The 26,008-nt window shown below is 37.6% G+C and overlaps 2 protein-coding genes across 3 annotated transcripts in view; one reads left to right on the top strand and one right to left on the bottom strand.

Annotated features, from left to right (window-relative positions):
• Positions 1–18,862, top strand: part of RFESD (Rieske Fe-S domain containing) — a 28,372-nt gene extending 9,510 nt beyond the window's left edge. Inside the window, exons 6-7 of one of the 2 annotated variants that reach the window (XR_009007109.1) lie at positions 16,109–16,199; positions 17,083–18,862. The gene's annotated coding sequence lies outside the window, so the exon portion shown is untranslated. Of the gene's footprint in view, positions 1–16,108 lie in introns of both variants that reach the window. The other variant, XR_009007108.1, reaches the window with a different exon arrangement.
• The window catches only part of SPATA9 (spermatogenesis associated 9), a 37,981-nt gene continuing 12,450 nt past the window's right edge, over positions 478–26,008 (bottom strand). The window contains 3 exon segments of the mRNA XM_007197463.2: positions 478–1,110; positions 6,767–6,862; positions 17,926–18,153. Of these exon segments, the coding sequence (XP_007197525.2) occupies positions 814–1,110; positions 6,767–6,862; positions 17,926–18,153 (621 nt within the window). The 3' untranslated portion in view covers positions 478–813.

Genomic DNA, 26,008 nt, shown 5'->3' on the forward strand with positions numbered 1-26,008 from the left:
TCTGGGATGGGTACATCCCAGCCTATTATATCAGGTGCTAATCCTCCAGTGACTTACATGTGTCCAGAATTTAAAATGCATGGAGGAAACCAAGGTACCTCCTGCAGGCAAAACCATGACCCTGGTTTGCAGGGCCAATCACAGAACCATTTTTTCTCAGGATCCAGTGGCAACAATGAGTAATATGGACTTGGCTTCTGGTTCTTAATTTGTTCCTCTAGCTGTGGAAATTAAAAATGTCATGTCATGTCTTGCTCTCATATACAGACCTCATCAGATTTGTAAACAATATTTTGTTTTATAAATTTACATCTATGAATTACAAGTTCTTTATAACTTTACAGATGAGTTTTAAAATAACTGATAATAGGCAGACTGCAACTATACAGCCTGTAGATAGAAAATATATATATCCTTTTATTATCTCTGAAAAAGATATGTAACATTTTAACAGGGAGGGTTTTTTCCCCTCCCAGATAAGTAATTGGAGAGATACTCTAAATGAGTCTTTAATAAAAACATAAATGTATTATAAACGTGCCCATATTATAAACCATAGCATAGAGTCTAACACACCAAATGGTACATTTTCTGGTTCATCAAAAAATATCCATAGTCATATATACTACATCGATTCATTTTATTTTCTCTACCACATAAATACTTGAGAATGACATTTTAGCAGTAGTCCCCTGACTTTTTTTTTCAAAGCAGAGCAGTCAGAATATGAAAACTAGTTTCCTAATTTTGTCAGATGAAATGTCATTAGATAACTCTTAAGCTCTGTTCAGTGATATTTAAGTTCAGATTTGCTCATTCATTCATTTCAGTTGACTGGTCAAACACAGAATGTAAAACCTGGATCTTATTACTCAACTTATTAGCAGGAAGTTTGGGGCGATCTGAAATATTCTCCAGCTTCTCCTGTAATGACCTGTAAGGTTTTGCTTTGACGTCACCTTCAGGAAACAGAGGCTCAGAAAGCACAGGCTCAGAAAAGGCTTTTAAGGCTTTTCTAAGATTTTCACTCTCCTCTCTGTTTTGCCTTATGGATTCTTCTTCTTGGAAAATTTTCATTACCTTCTCCAGCACAGCATTAACACAGACTGTCTAATAATAAAAAAAATGTTAAGTAAGGTTTCTTTTTAAGCTACTAAACTTACAGATAAAAATCCAATAAAACATTTAACATAAAGTCATTAATCTGTATATTCTAAGGAAGAAGCACGTTTGGGACTTCCCTGGTGGTCCAGAGGTTAAGACTCTGTGCTCCCAATGCAGGGGGCCCAGGTTCCATTCCTAGTCAAGGAAGTAGATCCCGCATGCTGCAACTAAAGATCCCACATGCAACGAAGATCCTGAATGCTGCAACTAAAACCTGGCACACCCAAATAAATAAAAATTAAAAAAAAAAAACTAAGCACTTTCTTCCAGGTACCACTGGCACATGATAAACATGAGGAGATTGATTCCTTATTATAAATATACCATAATCTAGAAAGAAAATTAAAACATAGTATGCTTTAATAAAGACATGCTTTATATTTTCCCCAATTCATTAGATGTTTTACATCTTTATTCTCTGATTTAATTAAATGAAACATTTCTGAAACATTTTCTGAGAGATGGAATTTGTCCTCAAACATGTTAATATCTCAAAGTAGGTTTTTGTTTTTTTTTTTTAAATTTTATTTATTTATTCATGGCTGTGTTGGGTCTTCGTTTCTGTGTGAGGGCTTTCTCTAGTTGCGGCGAGCGGGGGCCACTCTTCATCGCGGTGCGCGGGCCTCTCACTATCGCGGCCTCTCTTGTTGCGGAGCACAGGCTCCAGACGCACAGGCTCAGTAATTGTGGCTCACGGGCCCAGTTGCTCCGCGGCATGTGGGATCTTCCCAGACCAGGGCTCGAACCTGTGTCCCCTGCATTGGCAGGCAGATTATCAACCACTGTGCCACCAGGGAAGCCCTCAAAGTAGGTTTTTGTTTTTACTTTTTTTCCCCTAGACTTTGCTTATACCAATTGTGTGCAATTGGAAGGGCATAAACATTTTGGTAAGAATTTAGTGAGTTAATGGATCAGTGATTTATAAGCAAACTTGTGATCCACTTTCCCTCAAAAAATGCCATTCAGTACTTAGTGTGTCAAAACAAAGCACATAGAGAAAAATAACTTCAAAAATTGAGAGTCACTAAGAGCTGTCTGTTAAACCTATAAGTTTACTGATGAAGATGATGATGCCAAGTATTTAAGGCAAGCAACAAGAATAATAAAATCTATAAAATATGAAAACACCTAAACTAGCTAAAATATTTTACCAAAGAGATGCCTCCCAGGTGACATAATAGGCTATAAATGCTTAGAAGGTTTTTCTGAAGAGGGTAACAGAGAAAGAATTCAGGGCCTTGGCTTGAACAGCCTCTTTTCTCCTGACCTCCTGCCTCCTCTTTTCTTGCCTGTCTCCCACTATAGAATGGGCAGACACCAGATGCTTTCCTTCACTTCCCTGTGTTACTGTATGGCAATCTGACCCTGTTCTGGCCAACTAAAAAAAATGTCTGCTGTGGAGGAAGATAGGAAGGATTTTTGGAAGAGTTTTTCCTCCTTTCATGTAAAAAAGACTCTGTCTTTTGCCTCTACTATCTCCTCTCTCTTGCTTTGGACACTGATATGGATGTAAGGCCTGAGCATGAGGCAACAAACCTAAGGACCAAAAACAACAAACAGGAGAGCCAAAGAGAAAGATGGAAGGGCCCTGGGTTCATGATGACATTGTAGATCCACTCTACAAACCCGGGAACTGCCTAACTCCAGACTTCTAATTAAGAGAGAGATTTAAATGTCTGTATTGATTAAGGTATTCTCAGGTATTTTTTGTTACTTGTATCTGAGTATACCCAAATCTAGAGCTATAAACCTTGAGGTCCATCACTTCCAGATGCAAACAGCTTTAGCCATTTATCACAAATATGATCATTTTCTATGTATGCCATGCTGTGAAAAAAGGTTGGGAAGCCCTATCCTATTTGATACATTTCTTCTTCCCTCACTTACAACATTTTATCTGTGCCCATTCTAACCAATTCTGTCCAAGTCTCAGAAAATGAAGGGTCTTGATCAAGGTCAGCATCTCTCTCTTTGCTTTTAACCTATACTCTACCATTTTGTCTATCAATTATTCCCTGCTTCTTCAACCTCTCATTCTTGACTAGCTCCTCCCCTGCAACCTGTAACATGCTGAAATATCTTCTATCTTAAAATTTAAAAATTAAAAATCATTCTGGCTCTGTGTCCCTCTTGACTGCTACACACACTCTTTTCTTCATCAAACCGGGGCCTACATTCATGATTTCCATTTTATCATCTCCTCTTCACTCTTCCTGCTTATTTCTGTCTTCCTTATCCCATCACACCACTGAAATAGTTCTCAAGATGGTTAATTCCAACATCTTTACTACTAGATCTAATGGACACTTTTCAGATCTTCATTTTACTTGACTTTTTCTGCTTGTACATGACACTTAACCACTCACAACTTCCTGAGTCTCTATTTCCTTGCCAGTGTTTCTCCTGATTCACTTCCTACTTTTCTAATTATTGGTCCTTTGTCTCCTTCATGGATTTCTTCTTAGCTCACCTTAAATGTAAGCTGTTCTTCACATTTCTGTCGACTTTCTACTCTTTTCACTTGGCATGGTTCCACTCATGGGGCATTAACTTCCAACATATATGTTTTTTGCCTTCAAAACCGTAATTCTAGCCCTGACCTTTCCTATGTCTTGGATGCATATATGACCAATTATCAGAGGTCACCAAAAAACGGTTTCTATTACCTACTTAGAAAGGTTATAGCATGAAAAATCATGTAGGATGATCTCAAAAGCCTTTGAAAAATTAGAGAAATTTTGGTTTTTAATCTAGTTTGTTTTAGTTTCACCATAGCTGTTTCATCCCACCCATTTTCTGTAGTGTATTTGCATCAATTCTGTAAGAGATTCACATTTAAGATACTGAGCATTTCTCAAACATTTAAAAGACTTGAAACATTTTTTATTTGATAAATTCAGAGTTTTTGAAACTAAATATGTTTAAAAAGTTCTTTTACTTTGTTTTTTTTCAAGGATGTCTTGGCTATTCTTTACCATTTGCATTTCCCTATAAATTTTAGAATAAACTAGTCAATGTACACATATACACCTGCTCAGATTTTAATTGGGACTGCACTGAATCTATGGATTATGGGGAAAATTTAACCTTTATTATTGTGTGTTTCAATATGATCAAAAATATTAACAAATATGTAAAAGACCTCTAACAAAAAAAGCCATAAAAATTATTAAGAGAAATTAAAGAAGATCTAAATAAACAGAGGAATATACCATGTTCATAGATTGGAAAGAGAAATTCTACCAGTTATCAAGACTTATTGTAAAGCTCCTGTAAATAATACAGTGTTGAATTGGTGCAAGAAGACAAACAGATCAGCTGACTAGAACAGAGAGAATATAAACAGACCTACATATCTAATAACATTTGATTTATTAAAAAAGAGGTGTTCTGGGGCAATAGGAAAAGGGTTTTTTCTTACCCAATAAATTGAGTTGGATCAACTGGATACCAATGGAGGAAAAATTTTACCCTTACCTCATACCAATTCCAGATGTAATCTAAAAGTGAAAGGCAAAATAACAAAGCTCCTAGGATATATCAGAGGGAGTAGTTTCAGGACCTGGGATGTATGTCAAGATTCCCTAATTAAGACATAAAAAGCACTTAATGTAAAGATTAATAAATTGGACTACATTAAAATTAAGAACTTCTGTTTTAAAAGACACTGCTGAAAGTGAAAGGCTAGTCATAAAATAAAAGAAATCTGCCCATATTCAACCAAAAAAGGGCTTGTTCTAGTAATATAGTTAAAAGTACAATTTGATAATAAAACAATGGACAACTCCAAATAGGAAAATGAGAAGAGACTAACAGAAATTAACAAAAGAGGATATCCAAATGTCCAATTAATGTATAAAAGTATTCAATCTCATTAATAATCAAGAAAATGCAAATTAAAACCACAAGGTGATAGTACTACATACCCCCAAGTACAGCTATACTGGAAAAGATTGACAATACCAAGTGTCAGTGATGATACAGAGCAACTAGGATTAATAATCTGCCAGGATGAATTGTTAAAACCATTTTGGAAAACTTTGGCAATATCTACTAGAGATGAACATATGCAAATTCTACAATCCAGCAATTTCACCAAAACACATGTACAAGAATATTCATAGCAACCTTATTCACAATAGCCAAAGTTGTAAATAACCTAAATATTCAAAAATAGAATGGATAAATAGCTATATATGCAATCAATGGAATACTACACAGCAATGACAATCAACAAACTACTGTTATAGGCAACAAATCTCACAATGATAATGTTAAGCAAAACAAGACAAATACAAAAGAACATATAGTATACGATTTCATTTATATACAACTCAAACAAAACTGACTATGGTATTAGAAGTCAAAATAATGGTTGCCTTTACAGAAGAGGCTAGTGGGACTTCCCTGGTGGTGCAGTGGTTGAAAATCCGCCTGCCAGTGCAGGGGACACTGGTTTGAGCCCTGGTCCGGGAAGATCCCACATGCCATGGAGCAACTAAGCCCGTGCGCCACAACTACTGAGCCTGCGTGCTGCAACTACTGAAGCCCGCGTGCCTAGAGCCCGTGCTTCACAACAAGAGAAGCCACCACAATGAGAAGCCTGCACACCACAACGAAGAGTAGCCCCTGCTCACCGCAACTAGAGAAAGCCTGCACGCAGCAACAAAGACCCAACACAGCCAAAAATAAATAAATAAAATTAATTAATTAAAAAAAAAAAAGAGGTTAGTGATTGTGAGGGGCAAGAAAGAGTCTTCTAACATGATGGTATAATGTTTTGTTTCTTGACCTGTGTGATACATAGATTAATAAATTTTCTGATAATTCATCAAGGTGTGTACTTTTCTCTTTGTATGTTGTACATTTTTTAAAAAATTAAAGATAAGTATAAATGGCAGTGGATTAAAAGAAAATAACCCTTATAATTTATAAAATTCTTTATATTTTTGTCATGCTTTTTAATGAACACTTCTGGAATTCAAAAGACAGAATACTGAACTTTTTTTTTCTTTTTTTTTTTTTTATGGCTGTGTTGGGTCTTCGTTTCTGTGCGAGGGCCTTCTTCTAGTTGTGGCAAGTGGGGGCCACTCTTCATCACGGTGCGCAGGCCTCTCACTATCGCGGCCTCTCTTGTTGCGGAGCACAGGCTCCAGACGCGCAGGCTCAGTAATTGTGGCTCACGGGCCCAGTTGCTCGGCGGCATGTGGGATCCTCCCAGACCAGGGCTCGAACCCGTGTCCCCTGCATTGGCAGGCAGATTCTCAACCACTGCGCCACCAGGGAAGCCCCCAGAATACTGAACTTTAACCAACCATGGCACAGTGGCTGAAACAAAACAACTGTAGCTAAATGAAAGCAAAACCAAAATGTTTTGAGCAAATAGTAATAAGTTTTATAAAAATAAAATAATTTTAGTTATTTAAGCAACTTAGTTTTTGGTGGATTGACTTGGCTCCTTAGAAATGTAATTTTTTAATGTAAAATTATTCTGTGTAACAAGAGAATTTAAATACCTTGGTTTATGAATGGACTATACAAGTACATCTTTACATAAAATAAGTATATTTATTTCTAGATTCTAATAATTTTTTTAACTTACCAAATAAATGAGTGCTGCATACGAAGCATACATTATGCTAGTTAAAGCAGTCTTTGCTGGGAAAGAAATGATTTCAAAGAAAGATCCCTTTCTGACCTGAAAAAACGAAAGAGTTTTCTTATTAAAACAAAAGATTTTCAATGTTACAATGTTAAATTTTACAATGTTATTGTAAAATGAGAATTCAAATATTTATAAAGTCATCTACTTTAGATCTGAGTTTTCTCACATCCTGAAAATATATTGTTTTTCTCCTTTACAAAACGATACTTTCTTTTGCTAATTTAAATCTATGACAAATCTATAAAAATTCTTGCATTTCCAAAATCTGAATTACTTTAACTTTCTTACATTTACCAAGTGTGCTCACTAGGGGGTGCCGCTGTGCCTGTTAGAAAAGCAGTCTTTGTCCAAATTAATGTAGTCATCCTTTACTAAATTCTTCACCTCTTCAATTAAGCAAACAGCAATCAAAATACCAAGCATTTCCTGGAGATTAATGACCTGCTTGGAAATTTTAATCATGAGACTGCTGAAGGCCAGGCATTAACCTTAGATGATCATTAAGCTTCAGGAAATACTCTGTGCTCATATTCAGCATGCTTTTTGAAATGTAGATGTTTACACCAATAAAGAATTTGTCTCTCAGATGTTTCTACCTTCTAGAAGGTGTCCCTGCCTCAACATAACAGTATAATATATTCAGTTTAAGGGACCAGTATAATATATTCAGATTAAGGGACCCATACTCTCTTACAGGCTACCTCTGTTGCCTTGAGCTATAAGGATATGAAATGATGACATTAGGAAAAACATTCCCTTCCCATTCAGCAGTGAAGTGGCAGTTAGCTATGCTCCTCTGAAGTAAAAGCCAAGCCACTCAGAGGCTTCAGTAACTCCCAAAAGGTACAGGCTGTATCCTAAAATCATGTAAATGCACAGTAAAAATGCACACCAATTAGAAAGAAGAGTATGTATGTGTTCATTAAAAAGTTATTTATAACATTGAAAAACTGAAACAATGATAGCAGAATGGCTCGGTAAATTATGCTATATCCACCCAACGGTATATTGCAGCCTTTTAAAAGGTGCTTCTGAAGAACATGTGATAATATTTTATTGAACAGACATTTACATGGCACTGTGTACCAGGTCCTGTTCTAAGTGCTTGTTGTTGTACTATACTCAGTTTTTGCTTACTGCTGTCACTACTGATGAAGAACAAAACTGCCCATCACAATTTCCCTTCTTCTCTCAAGTGATTTATGGAATGCCGAAGCCAAGAATACTATCTAGCCTAGTAGCTAAGAGATGGTGGGGTAAGGAGGGAGGGGGAAGGGGAGTTTCCCTTTTTATTCCCTACCTTTCAGGCCATACCAACTCCTACACATAGGCATAGGTGGGGGCAGTTTTAGCCCACTCTCTCCATAAGTCAGTCTGGAAAATTTCCCAGAGTTCCTGGCTTCTGGAAAGAGTTTCCATGAAATGAAGCAGCTGCTGCTCTTTCCCTCTTGCTGAAAGAATCAAAACGATAGCATGACATTGAATCCCACTATTGGGCTATGAGGAGACAAACATATAAGTAGGGCGCAGAGGTTAGGAAGGAAATCAGATATACTCCAACAGAATGCCTCCTAGTAGAGTAAAAGGTTCATGAGTTTGTGAATATATGAATGTTTAAGTGGAAGGTCCATAGTCAATAATTGGTAGGCCACATACAATAAAAATAAAAGTGGTGTCTGCATGCAGGGAAAATTACTCTCTGTTTCTGTTTCACTGCATCTTTCTTTTTCAGATTTTTGTCCTTCACCTAAAAGTAATTAAAATTGATCAGTTTCAAAATAAATATGTATTTTATATATGTTATGCTTCTCAACGATGAATCTGTATATTGCCTAAGGGTCACTGTTTCACCATTTTAATGCTTTTAATAAATACTTGCTATTCCTGTAATAAATCAGCCCTGTAGAAAATACATTTCCTCCAAAATTTATGTGGCTACTGGCTAAGTAGCCATTTTTCCATTTTATGACTCACTTGCAATACATGTTTTTCATATTATAAACCACACTGTTTCATTTTGGTTTGCTATGAGCAGGAATAGTGTATGGTAAAAACTGAGATAAACAGGAGAAATTTGGAAAATGGAAGACTTTGTCTAGATTGTCTTGGCCTATTTCAAAAATTTTTATCTTAACCTCATTGTTACATGAATTTTATTTGCATTTTAAGTTAAAAGTATCTTGATATCAATACTATACCCATATATTTCTTTTTTGAATTTGGTAATATTAACATATAAGATACATGGATATTTCAATCTTTAACTAAGTTTCTCCCACATTATTTCATGTTCCACTTCTCCCACATAATTCTGACTGCCTTGTCTCATAAAAGAAATATCTATATTCATCTTATTTTCACTAACAATGAGATAAATCACAAAAAAGCAAACTATAAGCTGTTTAGAAAATAGAGACCCACTTACAGATAACCTGCAGGTTGGAGAATTACCAGGTCCAACTTAATTTATGTTGTCCAAAACCATCTTGATGAGAGATATCAAGGGAGTTATAGGGGAAAAAACTCTAACAGTGATTCACAAATAAGTGTTGGAAGAAGCACTGACTGCTTTTATAGGTTCAGAAAATAGTGTTTCCTATAGGTTTAGGAAAGCTACATGATCATGTCTTTGCTTAGCAACCCACAATACTTGTAAAGACAGGAAAGACTCCTAGCAGTCCACAGAAAAGAAAGCTATCTGACTTTATTTATCCCAGTATTAACATCCTGTGGAGCATTGTTCTTGAATGAGCTCTTAATCAGGTGGTCCTATAAAAGCTCAGATGTCCCAACCTCTTGGGCAACCTGCAAAAGTATGTCTTCAAGATTCCAAGACTTACACTTTCTAGAAATTGTCCTTTTTTCCCAGGTCTTAAACTATACCACCCAAGATAGCCTCATGGCAAGCCCATCAAGGAGCTACAGAAGTTCCTGATATTTGTGAGGTTTACAGTTTAAACCCCAAACTGGAGTCTACCTTGGAGGGTGGGGGTGAGGAAGAAACTTTACTTAGATAATAAGCCTCTGACCTTCATCCTGAAAAAGGCAGCACAAGTTCACTGGGATCCACTTATGACACACGCACTTTTGAGGCTAAGAGTTTTCTTTACTTTGCCCATCTCTTGCCTATGCCACTCCACAGAGTCTGTACAAAGTAGAAATAGACATCTCTAATGCCACTATAAGGAAGATTCTATCACAGAAAGAGCTCCTGGTCCTGTGGCCCTGCGTTGGGCTGCCAAAGTCAACAACTATGTCTGGGAGCTGACGTGTCTTGGCTGAAGTCAGCATTCAAACCAATTATCTAGGTCACTGAAGCCTAAGCTGCAAGCTTCACTCAGCCAGGCAGCTTACAAGGCTAAGCAGATGCAGCATTCTGTAAGTACTGCTGCTGGGGATATTAAGAATCACCAGGAACTTCTCAGTTTTCTGTTTCTAAGGCCCCTTGTAGAAGGAGCAGGTATACCACTATAATCTCAGCCCTGCAGAATGGGGAAAGGTTTGAGGAGCAACCTGACTCAGCACCCATAGAGCCAGGTGCAAAGGAAGTCTCTTTCAACAAGATGGCCAGTTGGACAGCCCTGACCCCAACTCTCTGTGCTCATGTCACAGGCCACTGGAATCTCTTCAGGCCACTTATATTGGCTGGGTCTTTGGGTAGTTCATATTTGGCACAGTATCATTAAATACGCTAAGATACACAGTACACACTCTACAGCTGAGCATGCAACCAAAAAGGCCTGGATAGATTGTCAAGAGAGCTCCTGTGACAGCGTCTATACTCTTAATTATCTTGACAAGACCATCACTATATGCTTCATCTCAGACCACACCAAAAAGCTGAAACACTACCTAGTTACAGGCAGTGTCCTAATGACAATGCTCCTCTATTTCGAGTTCTTGAGGGAAGTAATCTGCCTGACTGGCATTCCAAGCTACATGATAGCCAGCAGAGTTTTGGTAGAACCATTTAAGGTAGAAATGCATCTTTCCATCATTCATCATCCTCAGATCAGTGATGAGACAGAGCACATGAAGAGGATCTTTGACACTTAACCTTCTGATAGGTTAACTAGGCCGCTTACCTTTCTAAAGTGATGCCCTCCATGCATCCACAAAGCATATCCCCTGGCATAGTAATTCCATATTTCACTTCTTATATTTCTACACACCACAAAGTTCCATCTTGACACAGGCAGCCTGACAATTCTTTTTTTTTTTAATTTTTAAATTTTATTTATTTATTTTTGGCTATGCTGGGTCTTTGTTGCTGTGCGCAGGCTTTCTCTAGTTACAGTGAGTGGGGGCTACTCTTCGTTGCGGTGCGCAGGCTTCTCATCACGGTGGCTTCTATTGTTGCAGAGCACGGACTCTAGGTGCACAGCTTCAGTAGTTGTGGCATGCAGGCTCAGTAGTTGTGGCACAGGGGCTTAGTTGCTCCGCGGCATGTGGGATCTTCCAGGACCAGGGAATGAACCCATGTCCCCTGCATTGGCAGGCAGATTCCCAACCACTGCGCCACCAGGGAAGCCCCAACCTGACAATTCTTGAAGTAATTCATGCTGGAATCTACTCCAGGTCAGCTGAACTCTGTGCTATGCCACTTACCTCTCAGCACACTCTGGCACCATGGATACATTCCATTCACAGACCAATTCACTGACCTCCACCACACCTCATATATTACTCTGTTGTTCTTTTAATTCTCCAGGCCATTATCTTCACTATTCATACTTCTATTTCTTTCCTCACTGAGACTTTCACATTTGAGCTATGTTGTTTTCTTCCTTGCTACAACTTAGGTTCCTTTCGGTGGCAATCCTGAATCTCCACCTTAGCTAATACATATTACCCAAGAAAAGCTTCTTCCGCACTCCTAAGCCTCAAGGACCCCAGAAGCCCTGACTTGGGACTGTTCCCACTTATCGCACTTCAGCCATATGGAACTACTTACATTTCCTACATAAGTCATGCTCTCTCTTGCCTCAGCTTCTTAACATACACTGTTCGCTTCCTTGAATGATTCTCCTACTTCTTCACTGGGCTAATTTCCCTTCCTTCAAGTCTCAGATCCAGTATCATCTTCTAGAAAGCCTACACTGATTACACTCTTAGGAATTATACGCTCCTTGTTGATGCTTCCATAGTACACTTTGCACAGTTTAATCATGCACTCAGTACACTCTACTGACATTGCTTACTTGCCTATCATCCTTATAGTCCATGGGACATCTATGAATCCCTAGTACCTAAACTCTTGATTTTATATGTCAGGTTTTCAATAAAAATAATGTTTACCAAGTGAATGAAAAAGTAGAATTACACCTCATTTACTTCCAAAAAGAAATTTAACCATCTTATAACTTGTAAAAGATATTAAGAAGTAAAGCTGAAGGACATCTAGTTCCAGTAACGTGGCAGACTAGCTAGTGGGGAACCTCTCACACAAAAAAATCTAGAAATTCTATATAAAATCAAACTCCAAAAATTTAATACAAGACTGAGTTTACAAAAAGTAGAAGGAAGGAAGGAAGGAAAGAAAGAAGGAAGGGAGGGAGGGAGGGGAGAGGAAGGAAGGAAGAAGTCCTCCTATGCCAGGAAAGAAGAGGGAACTAAAAGCCAAGCAGTAAGTGTGTGAGATTATGTCCCAGGAACTCTGGGGTTGCTACTGGATCCTGAAATAATGGCTGGGGGCTTGAGTTTTAATAAAAATCCTGGAGATGAGACTTCGATGCGTATGAGGTGAGGATCAGGCCTTTGCAGAGCTGCAGTCTCAGTGAAAGGGGGACTAGAAAAACTGCACCCACCAGTCCAAAAAGAAGGTGAGGAAGCTGGTCTCCACCAGGGACTGATACCTCCAGAGCACAAGCAAAATCCTCTAGAGGAACAGTTCTACCACCAAGGCCAGAAGGGATTTCTATTTTTTTAAAATCCTTATTGGAGAAAAACTTTAAATTAAAACAAAACAAAACAAAACAAAGAAATAATGAGGAGACACAATATAGATCACAATGATCAGAAAGATTAGCATCCCCCCAAAATCTCAAAGAATAATATTTTAAAAGACCATAAATAAGTATTTTAAAAATAGATTTTTAAAAAGAAATAAACCGGGCTTCCCTGGTGGCGCAGTGGTTGAGAATCTGCCTGCCAATGCAGGGCACACGGGTTCGAGTCCTGGTCTGGGAAGATCCCACATGCCGCGGAGCAACTGGTCCCGTGAGCCACAATTACTGAGCCTGCGCGTCTGAAGCCTGTGCTCCGCAGCAAGAGAGGCCGCGATAGTGAGAGGCCCGCGCATCGCGATGAAGAGTGGCCCCCACTTGCCACAACTAGAGAAAGCCCTCGCACAGAAACGAAGACCCAACACAGCCATAAATAAAATAAATAAATAAAATTTGAAAAAAGAAAATGCTCCCTATTAAAAAAAAAAAAAAAAAAAGAAAGAAACCTATAAAAGGACACTTTGAAAGAAGTGGAAATTTGGGGGAAAACACCAAATAGAATTTCTAGAGATAATATAATGTTTGAAATTTAAAATATATTTAATAAGTAAAAGAGCATATTAGATACAGCTGGAGAGAGCTGGTTAAGTGGAAGACAGATCAGAGGAAGTTATTCAGGATGTATCAAAAAGAGATAAAGAAAAGGAAAATATGAAGAAGGTAAGTGGACATAAAGAATAAAATGAGAAGGTCCAAAGTATGTTTAGTAGGCATTCCAGAAGATGAGATTAAATAAAATGAGAAAGAGGCAATACTTGAAGAAATAATGGCTAAGAGTTTTCCAGAACTGAAATTATCCTCAAATTCAAAAATCACAAAGGCTCCCAAGAATATGTACCCATTCTAAAAAGCATTTTGACAACAGCTAATAAAATTGAAGATGTGTATCCCTCATGACCCAGCAATCCCCCTTGTAGATATATACCTGGAGAAATGTCTCATACATATGGACAAGGAGTCATTTACAAGAGTGTTCAGTGAAGCACTGTCTGTAATACAAAAATTTTGGAAACTAAATTGTCCATCTGTTCAGTAACAGATAAACTGTGGATTATTTTTTCTGATAATGGAATACCACAAAGAAGTTAAAGTAATAAATCATAGAACCATAGCTATATATATCAAAAATGTTGAGTGAAAAGGGAAGTTTCAGAAGGGTAAGTATAGTATCATATCATTTATATAAATTTTAAATATGCATAGGATGACAGATGCATACAAATGTAGTTAAAATATAAAATATGCATGGAAATGCTTACATCAACTTCAGGATAATGATTACCTTTGGTAGAAAAAAAAAGGAAGGGATCGGAGCATGGTTAATTATATTTCTTTTTATAAAACAGACATCTAAAGGCAATATGGCAAAATATTACTACCAGTTTAAATTTGGGTGGGACTTCTGATAAACTATATTTTATATATTTTGAAATATTTTATTGATAAGAATTTTAAAAATTAAAGCTAGCTCCTAAGACAATTAGAATAAGAGCAAAGGAGAAGATATTTCATAGGTGTTGATTCTGTATTGATGTCAAAAGAGACAGTATATGGACCCTGGACAAATCACTTAGTCCCTCAACCTGGTTCCTTCATCTCATTTCCTGGAATAAGTTATCACAAATGAGCTCTAAATTCACCTGTGGAAACTCACTGTCAGTCAAGGCAAAAGGCAAGCACAGGGCTTCCCTGGTGGCGCAGTGGTTGAGAATCTGCCTGCTAATGCAGGGAACACGGGTTCGAGCCCTGGTCTGGGAAGATCCCACATGCCACGGAGCAGCTGGGCCCGTGAGCCACAACTACTGAAGCTTGCACGTCTGGAGCCTGTGCCCCGCAACGGGAGGGGCCGCGATAGTGAAAGGCCCGCGCACTGCGATGAAGAGTGGCCCCCGCTTGCCGCAACTAGAGAAAGCCCTCGCACGAACTGAGGACCCAACACAGCCAGAAATAAATAAATAAATAAATAAAGTAGCTATAAAATTTAAAAAAAAAAAAAAAAGGCAAGCACATTGTTTTTAGTTCTCATTACTGGATAGAAGGAAACAGATTCCACTGGAAAGGGAGATTATTTTCCTGCCACTGAATTGTCATGAGTATTGTGAGACAATTCTCCATAGATCTCTCTCATTCCTGCTCTCATACAGCAGCAGTCCCCAACCTTTTTGGCGCCAGGTACTGGTTTCATGGAAGACAATTTTCCCATGGACCAGGGGTGGGGGCCGATGGTTTCGGGATGACTCAAGCACATTACATTTATTGTGCACTTTATTTCTATTATTATTACATTGTAATATATAATGAAATAATTATACAACTCACCACAATGCAGAATCAGTGGGAGCCCTGAGCTTGTTTTCACTTGCCACTCACTGATAGGGTTTTGTTTGTTTGTTTAATTAATTTATTTTATTTTTGGCTGTGTTGGGTCTTCATTGTTGTGCTCGGGCTTTCTCTAGTTGTGGTGAGCGGGGGCTACTCTTCATTGCAGTGTGCAGGCTTCTCATTGTGGTGGCTTCTCTTGTTGCGGAGCACAGGCTCTAGGTGCGCAGGCTTCCGTAGTTGTGGCTCGCGGGCTTAGTTGCTCTGCGGCATGTGGGATCTTCCCGGACCAGGGGTCGAACCTGTGCCCCTGCATTGGCAGGCAGATTCTTAACCACTGCGCCACCAGGGAAGCCCCACTGATAGGGTTTGATATGAGTCTACAAGCAATTGATTATGGTCTCTGCACAGTCAAACCTCTCTGCTAATGATAACCTGTTATTTGCAGCCACTCCCCAGCGCTAGCATCACCACCTCAGCTCCACCTCAGATCATCAGGCATTGGATTCTCATAAGGAGCATGCAACTTAAATCCCTCGCATGCGCCGTTCACAGTAGGGTTCACGCTCCTATGAGAATCTAATGCCGTCACTGATCTGACAGGAGGCAGAGCTCAGGCGGTAATGCGAGCGATGGGGAGTGGCTGTAAATACAGATGAGGCTTCGCTTGCTCACCCTCCGCTCACCTCCTGCTGTGCAGCCCAGTTCCTAACTGGGTTGGGGACCCCCAGCCGTGCAGATTGGGCCTTCTGAGCAAAGGATATGGTTGAATAGCAAACAGCTTTGTAAGCTAGAGGAAGTATATTCCTTTGGAGGGATCTAGAGATGTACTTCCCAAGATATGTCACAGGGCACTAAAGATAAAACCTTCTCCTTACCCTCCAGAAACATTTGTTTCTCTCTCTCTCTCTCTCTCTCTCTCCCCCTCTCCCTCCCCCACCCCTTTCTCTCTCAGATGCTGGGCAGACGTGCCAGGATCCCTATAAAAAGATGAGTCTCCTGATTTCAAGGTTCCTCTCCTGCAATGTAACTTACTACATGCATAGGTAACATCTGGCTGTCACCACATTGCCCTGCGGGAACTGACACAAGATACTGCTCTGGCTGCTGCTTTTGCTTGTCTCTTCTGGCAGTGTGTGTGCCTATGTATTTCTATAACTGGCAGGCTAACTTGTTAGCTCATAAATAGTGTAAAATCTCAGCTCCTTCACAGTTTTAACTTAGCAAAGAGGAGAAAAAAGAAAGACTGTAAATAACAATAATGGACAGTGTCTTTAAACATAATTTCATAATAAATACAGAAATATTCTTCAAAGGACACTTCTTATATCAACTCTCTATAAAAACTATGGGTCTAACAATGCAAGGAAAGAAACAGCAAGGCAAAACATTAGATTCAGAAAGACATTTCACTGGGAATTTAAAATAATACAGTTCAGCTATGTTTCTTTTTGATGATCTAAAGATACAGGAATAAGCCTTATAGTGCTCAGAAATCCAATGGTTAACAAACAGAAACCATTTTTTACTTTCTCAAACATCAGGTATTATAAAGGAGCCTTTTATAAATGTTGTCTCAGGCAATTCATAATTGAAATATCTGATGATTTCTGGAAATGTCAAAATCTTTTATTAAAAAGAGATTCCTATATATTGAATATTTTGTTTATTTTAGCCACCCATCATCTATTTTCTCATCTTCTTAAAACAACACAGATTTTTGTTTGAGGATTCATCCTTTCCCCATTCTTAAGTCATGTTGTCTCGATGGGGCTCCAACCCCTACTCTAGAAATGAAGCAGGTAATCAAGTCCTAGGCCAATCAATGCACCCCCATTTCCCTGGTTAAGAGGTAAGCCATTCTCTAAGAGTGGACCTCAGGACTTGGCCAGGAATGCTGGGTCAAGGACTCATTCTTTTCTGCTGTAGTTGAACCTGGAAGGATGTAGCCTGGGAACAACTGCAAATCATCTTGTGACCACGAGGGGAAAGTCAGTCTACGAATGGAGTCAACACAGAGAAAGCAGAGCCAGGAGATCAGTAAAAGAGAGAAACAGGATCCTGAAGGTATCATTTGAGTACCTATATCCAGCTATGCCTGAAACCTTCTCAACTCTGGATTGAGTACAAGAACTAATACATCTCCTTTCTGGCTTAACTCTCCCTTCAACAAAGGGATGCTTTGAGTAATGCCCAGATTGAAAAACCCAGAGTTCTGTGCCATAAAGTTCAGAAAAAAAGAAACTGGTCCTGAAAAACTTTGACAAAATATAATAGGGCCTCAATAAAACAACATAGAACACGTATTTGAAACAGACCTGGACACTGACAGGTCTATCGAAATGAGTTTATAGCTAAATATACTCAATATGTTATGTCAAAGATTATCTTGGAAACATAACAAGGTTATGGGGAAAAGGACACAAAGCACATCATTTTTAAGGCTTGTTGTAGAATTTCTTTCAGATTTGACATAAGTGGTAATTTGCATGCTTATATTTAGGTTGAACCATTTGAAATTGATAGTTTCATTTAGTTCAATCAAATAACAAGGGAGAAAAAAGTCTGCATTACTTCCTTTTTCACATTTATTTAAACGAGAGAATATACTATACTGAAAAAAGGCCCATCTATTTATTTCTCTTATCCAACTATTCTTGTTTTACATCTAGGACAACCAAATGTGCTACATTTTCATTTTCCAAATCTTACAATTTCAAAATACTTCCTAAAAAAAGATCCATAGCCTGTGCAAATGCAGTATTTATTTACCTGCAGGTTATATAGGGGTTGCTTTTGTGTATTAACTTCCTTGAGCAGACGATGAGATATGTCCCTTAACTCTAAAAGTCTGCAAGCAAGCTGAGGCTGCAGAAGTTTGGCAACTGATTTGGAGGATCTGGATATGCTGTTCAATCCTCAAATTAATGTTCCTCGGTTGATCTTGGCTAAAGCGACAGCCATTCTGATTTTGGATGTTTTTTGCACGGGTTCTCTTTTCTGGAAAATAAGCCTTTGAAAAGTGACTGATGTGTGATTCTCCAGTGCAGTATTTATTTACTAAAAATTTTTTAATTTAAAATATAGTTGATGTACAATATTGTTAGTCTCAGGTATACTATATAATTTGACATTTGCAAACAGTATGAAATGAATACCACAAGTCTAGTAACCATCTGTCCCCATACAAAGTTATTACAATATTATTGATCATCTTCCTTATGCTGTATATTGTATTCCCATTACTTATTATAGAACTGGAGATTTGTACCTCTTAATCCCCTTCACCTGTTTCGCTCACACTGCTCCCTCCCTCCATCCCCCCTCACCCTACCAGCAACCACCCATTTGTTTCCAGTGCATTATTAAAATCTACTTCAGGCAGAGACAAGTACCACATAACTGTACACTGTGCCTGATACTAAGTGTCCAATAATTATCTCCCACCCTCCTTACAACTCATTGGTCCCACCCCAGGTATTTAAATCTTTATATGAATATATGATTTTTTCCTTAGGATAAATATCCAGAATTAAGTTAGTAGCCTAAAAATATAAATTTTTCATTTTTCTCTCTGGATTTATCTGTTTTTTGCATTGATTTTTTAAAAAAGAGCTCTTTCAAAAGTAAACAATCTTGGGAACATATGTATATGTATAACTGATTCACTTTGTTATAAAGCAGAAACTAACACACCATTGTAAAGCAATTATACTCCAATAAAGATGTTTTAAAAAAAAAGTAAACAATTTTTTTTTAATATGTATTTATTTATTTGGTTGCACTGTATCTTAGTTGTGCAGGCAGGCTCCTTAGTTGTGGCTCACAGGCTCCTTAGTTGCAGCTCTCCAGCTCCTTAGTTGCGGCACATGGGCTCCTTAGTTGTGGCATGTGAACTCTTAGTTGCAGCATGAATGTGGGATCTAGTTCCCTGACCAGGGATCAAACCCCGGGCCCCTGCATTGGGAGCGCAGAGTCTTAACCACTGCACCACCAGGGAAGTCCCAAAAGTAAACAATTCGTATTCAAATATCATTCAGTGTTTGAATTGTTCAAATAATAATTCTTATTCAAAACTGTTACAAATATTTTCCCAGCTTACTTTAAAATTTTTAAATGATAAAATATAGCATATATATATAATACATAATGTACAATTTACTTTAAAATTTTTTTATTAGTTAAGGTGCATATCAAAGGAATGATTTTAATGATCCCAGACTCTTGCATCTTTCCATATACAGAAAAGTGCTAAATTCATCAACTTGAGATATCTGGGTTTTTTTAATTGAATGAAAAGTTCTTTAAATCCTACAGTGCTTTACAATTTTCAAAAGTTTAACATACATGATTTCATATAATCCCATAATAACCCTTTTTTCCAATCTCCTAACCTTATGTTGTTCCCCCCCTTCCCTCTCCCCACTGGTAACCACTAGTTCGTTCTCTATATCTGTGAGTCTGCTTCTTTTTTGTTTTATTCACTAGTTTGTTGTATTTTTTAGATTCCACATATAAGTGATAACATACAGTATTTGTCTTTCTCTGTCTGACGTATTTCACTTTAATGCCCTCCAAGTCCATCCATTTTGCTGCAAACTGCAAAATTTCATTCTTTTTTATGGCTAATATTCCATTCTATACATACACCACATCTTCTTTATCCATTCATCTGTTGATGGACACTTAGGTTGCTTCCATACCTTGGCAATTGTAAATAATGTTGCTATGAACATTGGGGTGCATGTATCTTTTCGAATTAGTGTTTTTGATTTTTTGGATATATACCCAGGAGTCTAATTGCTGGGTCATATGACAGTTCTATTTTTAGTTTTTTGAGAAATCTCCATACTGTTTTCCATAGTGGCTACACCAATTTACATTCCCAGCAACAGTGTAGGAGGGTTCCTTTTTCTCCACATCCTCACCAACATTTATTTGTGTTCTTTTTGATGACAGCCATTCTGACAGGTGTGAGGAGATATCTCATTGTGGTTTTGATTTGCATTTCCCTGATGATTAGCAACGTTGAGCATCTTTTCATGTGCCTGTTGGCAATCTGCATTTCCTCTTTAGAAAAAATGTCTTTTCAGTTCTTCTGCCAATTTTTTAATCAGGTTGTTAGATTTTTAAATGTTGAGTTGTATGAGCTGTTTATATATGTTGGACATTACCCCTTACCAGTCATATCATTTGCAAATATCTTCTCCCATTCAGTAGGTTGTCTTTTTGTTTAGTCAATGGTTTCCTTTGCTGTGCAAAAGATTTTAAGTTTAATTAGGTCCCATTTGTTTATTTTTGCTTTTGTTTCCTTTGCTTTAGGAGATGGATCAAAAAAAAAATATTGCTGCTATTTATGTCAAAGAGTGTTTTTCCTATGTTTTCCTCCAGGAGTTTTATAGTATCCAGTCTTACATTTAGGTCTTTAATCCATTCTGAGTTTATTTTTGTACGTGATGCTAGAGAACATTCTAATTTAATTCTTTTACAAGTAGCTGTCCAGTTTTCCCAGCACAGCTTATTGAAGAGACTGTCTTTTCTCCATTGTATATTCTTGCCTCCTTTGTCATAGATTAATTAACCATAAGTGTGTGGGTTTATGTCTGGGCTCTCTATTCCATTCCATTGATTGATGTGTCTGTTTTTGTGCCAGTACCATACTGTTTTGATTAGTATAGCTTTGTAGTATAATCTGAAGTCCAGGAGCCTGATTTCTCCAGTCTGTTCTTCTTTCTCAAGATTGCTTTGGCTATTTGGGGTCTTCTGTGTTTCCATATAAATTTTAAAATTATTTGTTCTAGTTCTGTGAAAAATGCCATTGATATTTTGATATGGATTTCACTGAATCTGTAGATTGCCTTGGGTGGTATGGTCATTTTAACAATATTAATTCTTCCAATCCAAGAATATGGTATATCTCTCCATCTGTTTTTGTGTCTTCAATTTCTTTCATTAGTGTCTTATACTTTTCCAAGTACAGGTCTTTTACCTCCACAGGTAGGTTTATTCCTAGGTATTTTATTCTTTTTTTTTTTTTTTTATTCTTTTTGATGCAATGATAAATGGGATTATTTCCTTAACTTCTCTTTCTGATAGTCTGTTGTTAGTGTACAGAAATGCAACAGATTTTTAAATATTACTTTTGTATCCTGAAACTTTACCAAATTTATTGATGAGCTCTAGTAGTTTTCTGGTGGTGTCTTTAGGATTTTCTATGTATAGTATCATGTCATCTGCAAACAGTGACAGTTTTAGTTCTTCCTTTCCAATTTGGATTCCTTTGATTTTTTTTTTCCTTCTCTGGTAGCTGTGGCTAGGACTTCCAAAACTACTTTTGAAAACTACTTTTGAATAAAAGTGGTGAGAGTGGACATCCTTGTATATAAAATATAGCATATATACATAATCATAATGTACAATTTACTTTAAATTTTTTAATGTTAAAATATAGCATACATACACAATGCATTGTACAGTTTAAAGAAAAATGAAACAAAAACCTTATATACTAATCCACAAGCTTACAAAACTTTTAGTTCTGAAAACTTCAAATCTTCTATGAGCATTCTGACAGAAAATATTTCTGGCATTTCTAAAACACAGGACATGTAGTTCTTTCTCTGTTCTAGCACAGGTTAGACTGCATTCCAGGCAACAGACAAGTATAATTTCCATTATTCATTTAAGTAATTTTATGAGCTATTCTGGCTTTTCAGTATATAACTTGGGGGAAAGAGTTGGTTAATAACACAAAGAAGCAACTTTGAATCTCATTTAATTATTGAGTACAAATATATAAGTGCAAAACATCTTTTGGATTTTTTGGTCTACAATAAGCATCATATATTTGTTTAAGAGCTAACATACTGTATATTTATTTTAAATGCCTCAACTTCTATCCTGAAGTCATAATTTTATTAGTGCTGTTTTTGTCATCAAAATTCAGTACTTCTCTTACTCTTCAGCATTTGTCATTGGAGATAACCAAAAGCTGTTCTAGCCTGTCAATGAAGATGTATTTCTGCAACACCTGGTGTCCTACTGTGGCTTAATCTATTAACTTTAGCAAAAAAGTCCCATTAGCCCACCTGTGGTCTCAACCCTCCTCGTCAGTAGAACAGTAGAGGATGGGCTAAGTTGTGGGCTGCTACAGTTGCTATAATTCCAAGCCACTTTAGAGCACAGCAATTCTTACAAGCAGTTATATGGTAGGTAGAACAAGTGAAAAGAACACACAGGTGCAATCACTTGATATTATCTAAGCTGGCTGCATGCACACCTTGAAGAGAAACCACATTGTCTGCAGTAACCAAAGTTCCTGCACATACAGATTCAATTTCTCTTGTGACGTTATGCTTTGCTGCACTGACTCTTCCTCCCAACTCCTCCTCAAGGTGGAGCAGCTGGAATAAGTTTGGTTTTACCTCTGATTACAATTTACAGTTGTCCCTAGGCATCCCATGTGGATTAGTTAGTTCCAGAACCCCTGAGGATACCAAAATCGTGGATGCTTAAGTTCTTTACATAAAATGGCATAGTATTTGCGTATAGCCTATGCACATCCTCCTTTATACTTTAAATCATCTCTAGATTACTTATAAACCCTCATACAATGTAAGTGCTATGTAAATCAACAAACTTAAGTTTTGCTGTTTGGAACTTTCTGGAATTTTTTTTTCCTCCGAATATTTTCAATCAGAGGTTGCTTGAATCCCTGGATACCAAGGGCCGACAGTACTGTGTTTTCTCTCATTATAATTTGTAACCAGAAGGTGAGGACCATATTGCCAGGGCAAACAGGAGTTGGATATGTGCAGTTCCACCTTTAGTGAAACCTTGTCTATATGGTCATTCATTCAGTGTTTTAGGGACCCTTCATTTCTTCAGTTGCAAAACAACATTCTGTAGTTTCCCTCTCCTTATTTTGTGAGTTCCTTTACAAAATCTTAGTGATCTGTACGTGTTGGCCTGGATTCACTGACTTTACACATGTATTTCTATTAACCAGTCTTGATGCATTCCCCCAAACATTATACTAGATTGATCCATTCAACTCTCCTCTCTTTTACAAATTCTAAATTTTTATCTCTGTAGAAAAATAAGCTTATTTGTAATAAATAATCTATTAATCAAAACTCTCCTGTAAGGTTCATATAATCTGTGTTCACCAAAATACAGCATTTATTATAGACAATATTTTTAAAAATTCGAGTGCATTATAATAATGCTTTAGTGCATTTTGTGTTATCTTTCTCATTTTAGTCTCCTCCTGAGTTTATGGCTTTTTCCAACAGACTCAACTTGTTCCTAATTAATATCATCTTTGTTTCCCTTTAATGCTTAAATGGTTACAATATGACTGCACTTCCCTTTTAAAATGCCTTCCTTTTTTGATACTTTCCTACATAACTGAAAGAATTATTTCTAACAACAAAGTATGTTTCTGACCCCTTTTATTTTCCCTGCCCCAAAACATGAAATCAATTTGTTCCCAAGAAGACCATTATTGCTTTTAAGAAGAACAGTATATTAGAAACCAAATCTGGGCACGGGGGTGCATGGTCAATGGTTCTTCGTGGCTCTGGGAATACAAAGGTGACAGCACGGAAGAGCTACTTACATTCCTTAAGATGCAGAAGGAGACGTTCTTCTTTTTAAAAAAAACAGTCACCAGTTTATGATGATGGTTCCAATTCACTCTTACTTTCAGTGAGTTATTTTTTAAATTAGCTCTAACAGAAAATTTTTAAATAAAAGGTTTTCCCCTCTGAGGTACCAGCTTTTCCTTTTTGTCTACTATCTATGCTATGTATTTTCCTACCAAACCATATGTGTAAATCTAAATGTTGAACTGAAATTAAGAAGTCCTCATTTCCTTCTTTTCCCTTTTTAATTTTTTGACCCTTGGCCTAAGCATCCTGGAATCAGTGGCAAAGTGTGCAAATTCAGATGATATTTTTTGTCATACGCTCATCATCTGAGCATATCAGCAAATGTCAGAAAAGAAAGTCCAACTCCCAACCACCACCAACACCTCAGAGATAAACAAAGATACTTAAAGACCATTTACCAAAAGAAACTTAGCATCATTTAATCAGATTGATTCAAGAATCCTGCTCCATATTTCTCTATTTGAGCTCCATTCTTTGAATATATATCCTGCTTTCCCCATTACTTTTCTTTTTTCCAGAGCCATGCCCATTCTTCTATCATCAGCAGTTTTAATGCTGAACTCCAATTTCTAGTAACATCAGCTTTTTACTACCCTACATCTATAAAACCAGTCTGTCAGCACATCTTATTCAGTTCTTTGTCTGAATAGTCCCAGAATTTGACCACTCCTCACTAGCCCCAGTACCAACACTCAGTCCATTTTATTTATATACCACTGTCATCTCGTCTCCAGACTTGAAAATTAGCCTCCTCAATGGCCTCCCTGCTTCCACCCTTCCCTTTCATTCTGTTCCTCAGCACATCAGCCAAAGAGACACAATTAAAACTTAGATCACATCAGATCTTGCTTTTCTGCTCAACCACTTCAGTGGCCTCCTGTTGCACTCAGTGTAAAAGCCAAAGTACATACAATGGTCTACAAGGTCCTACAAAGACTGCCTCTTCTTTACCTCGTTGGCCTCACAGTCTTTTTCTCTCCCTTTTCCTCCTTCATTATTTATTGAACTTGTTAGGTATACTCCCATCTCAGGGACTTTGAACTAACTATGCCATTTGATTCTCAAGGACACCAAGGTTTGCTCCCTCACTTCCTTCAAGTTTTTTCTTTTTTTAATTTTTATTGGAATATAGTTGATTTATAATGTATTAGTTTCAGGTGTACAAAGTGAATCAGTTATACATATACACATATCCACTCTTTTTTTTTTTTAGATTCTTTTTCCATATAGGTCATTACAGAGTATTGAGTAGAGTTCCCTGTGCTATACAGTAGGTTCTTGTTAGTTATCTATTTTATATTTAGTAGTGTGTATATGTCAGTCTCAATCTCACAATTTATCCCTCCTCCCCCCCTTATCCCCTGGTAACTGCAAGTTTGTTTTCTACATCTGTGACTCTACTTCTATTTTTGTAAGTAAGTTCATTTGTACCCCCCCCTTTATTTTAGATTCCACGTATAAGCAATATTATATATTTGTCTTTCTGCGTCTGACTTACTTCACTCAGTATGACAATCTCTAGGTCCATCCATGTTGCCGCAGATGGCATTATTTTGTTCGTTTTTTATTGCTAAGTAATATTCCATGTGGTATGTATGTATCACATCTTCTTTATCCATTCCTCTGTTGATGGACATAGGTTGCTTTCATGTCCTGGCTATTGTAGATAGTGCTGCAATGAACACTGGGGTGCATGTATCTTTTTGTATTATGGTTTTCTCCGGGTATATGCCCAGGAGTGGGATTGCTGGGTCATATGGTAGTTCTATTTTACGTTTTTAAAGGAACCTCCATACTGTTCTCCATAGTGGCTGCACCAATTTACATTCCCACCAACACTGCAGGAGGGTTCCCTTTTCTCCACACCCTCTCCAGCATTTATTGTTTTTTTTTTTTTTTTTCGGTTTACACCTCAGTGTTACCAAGCTTTATTTAGTGTGTTCCGGCTTTATTTAATACAAGCAGCCCCGCCCCCGTCCCCCATCAATTGCAATCTTGTTTGGAACCACAGGACATAAAGTAGACACAAGGGGAGTGAATTGGTTGACTTCGCTGTAGGGCGGCCGCCCCACTGATAGCTTTACCTCATCCCATCAGTGGCATCGCCAATAGATCCTACGACGGATTCAGAAATTGAAAACCACTACAGTGAAAACCTTGTGGGAGGAAAACCCCAGTGCATT

Source organism: Balaenoptera acutorostrata, chromosome 2 (genome assembly GCF_949987535.1).
Source record: "Balaenoptera acutorostrata chromosome 2, mBalAcu1.1, whole genome shotgun sequence".
Taxonomy (NCBI): domain Eukaryota; kingdom Metazoa; phylum Chordata; class Mammalia; order Artiodactyla; family Balaenopteridae; genus Balaenoptera; species Balaenoptera acutorostrata.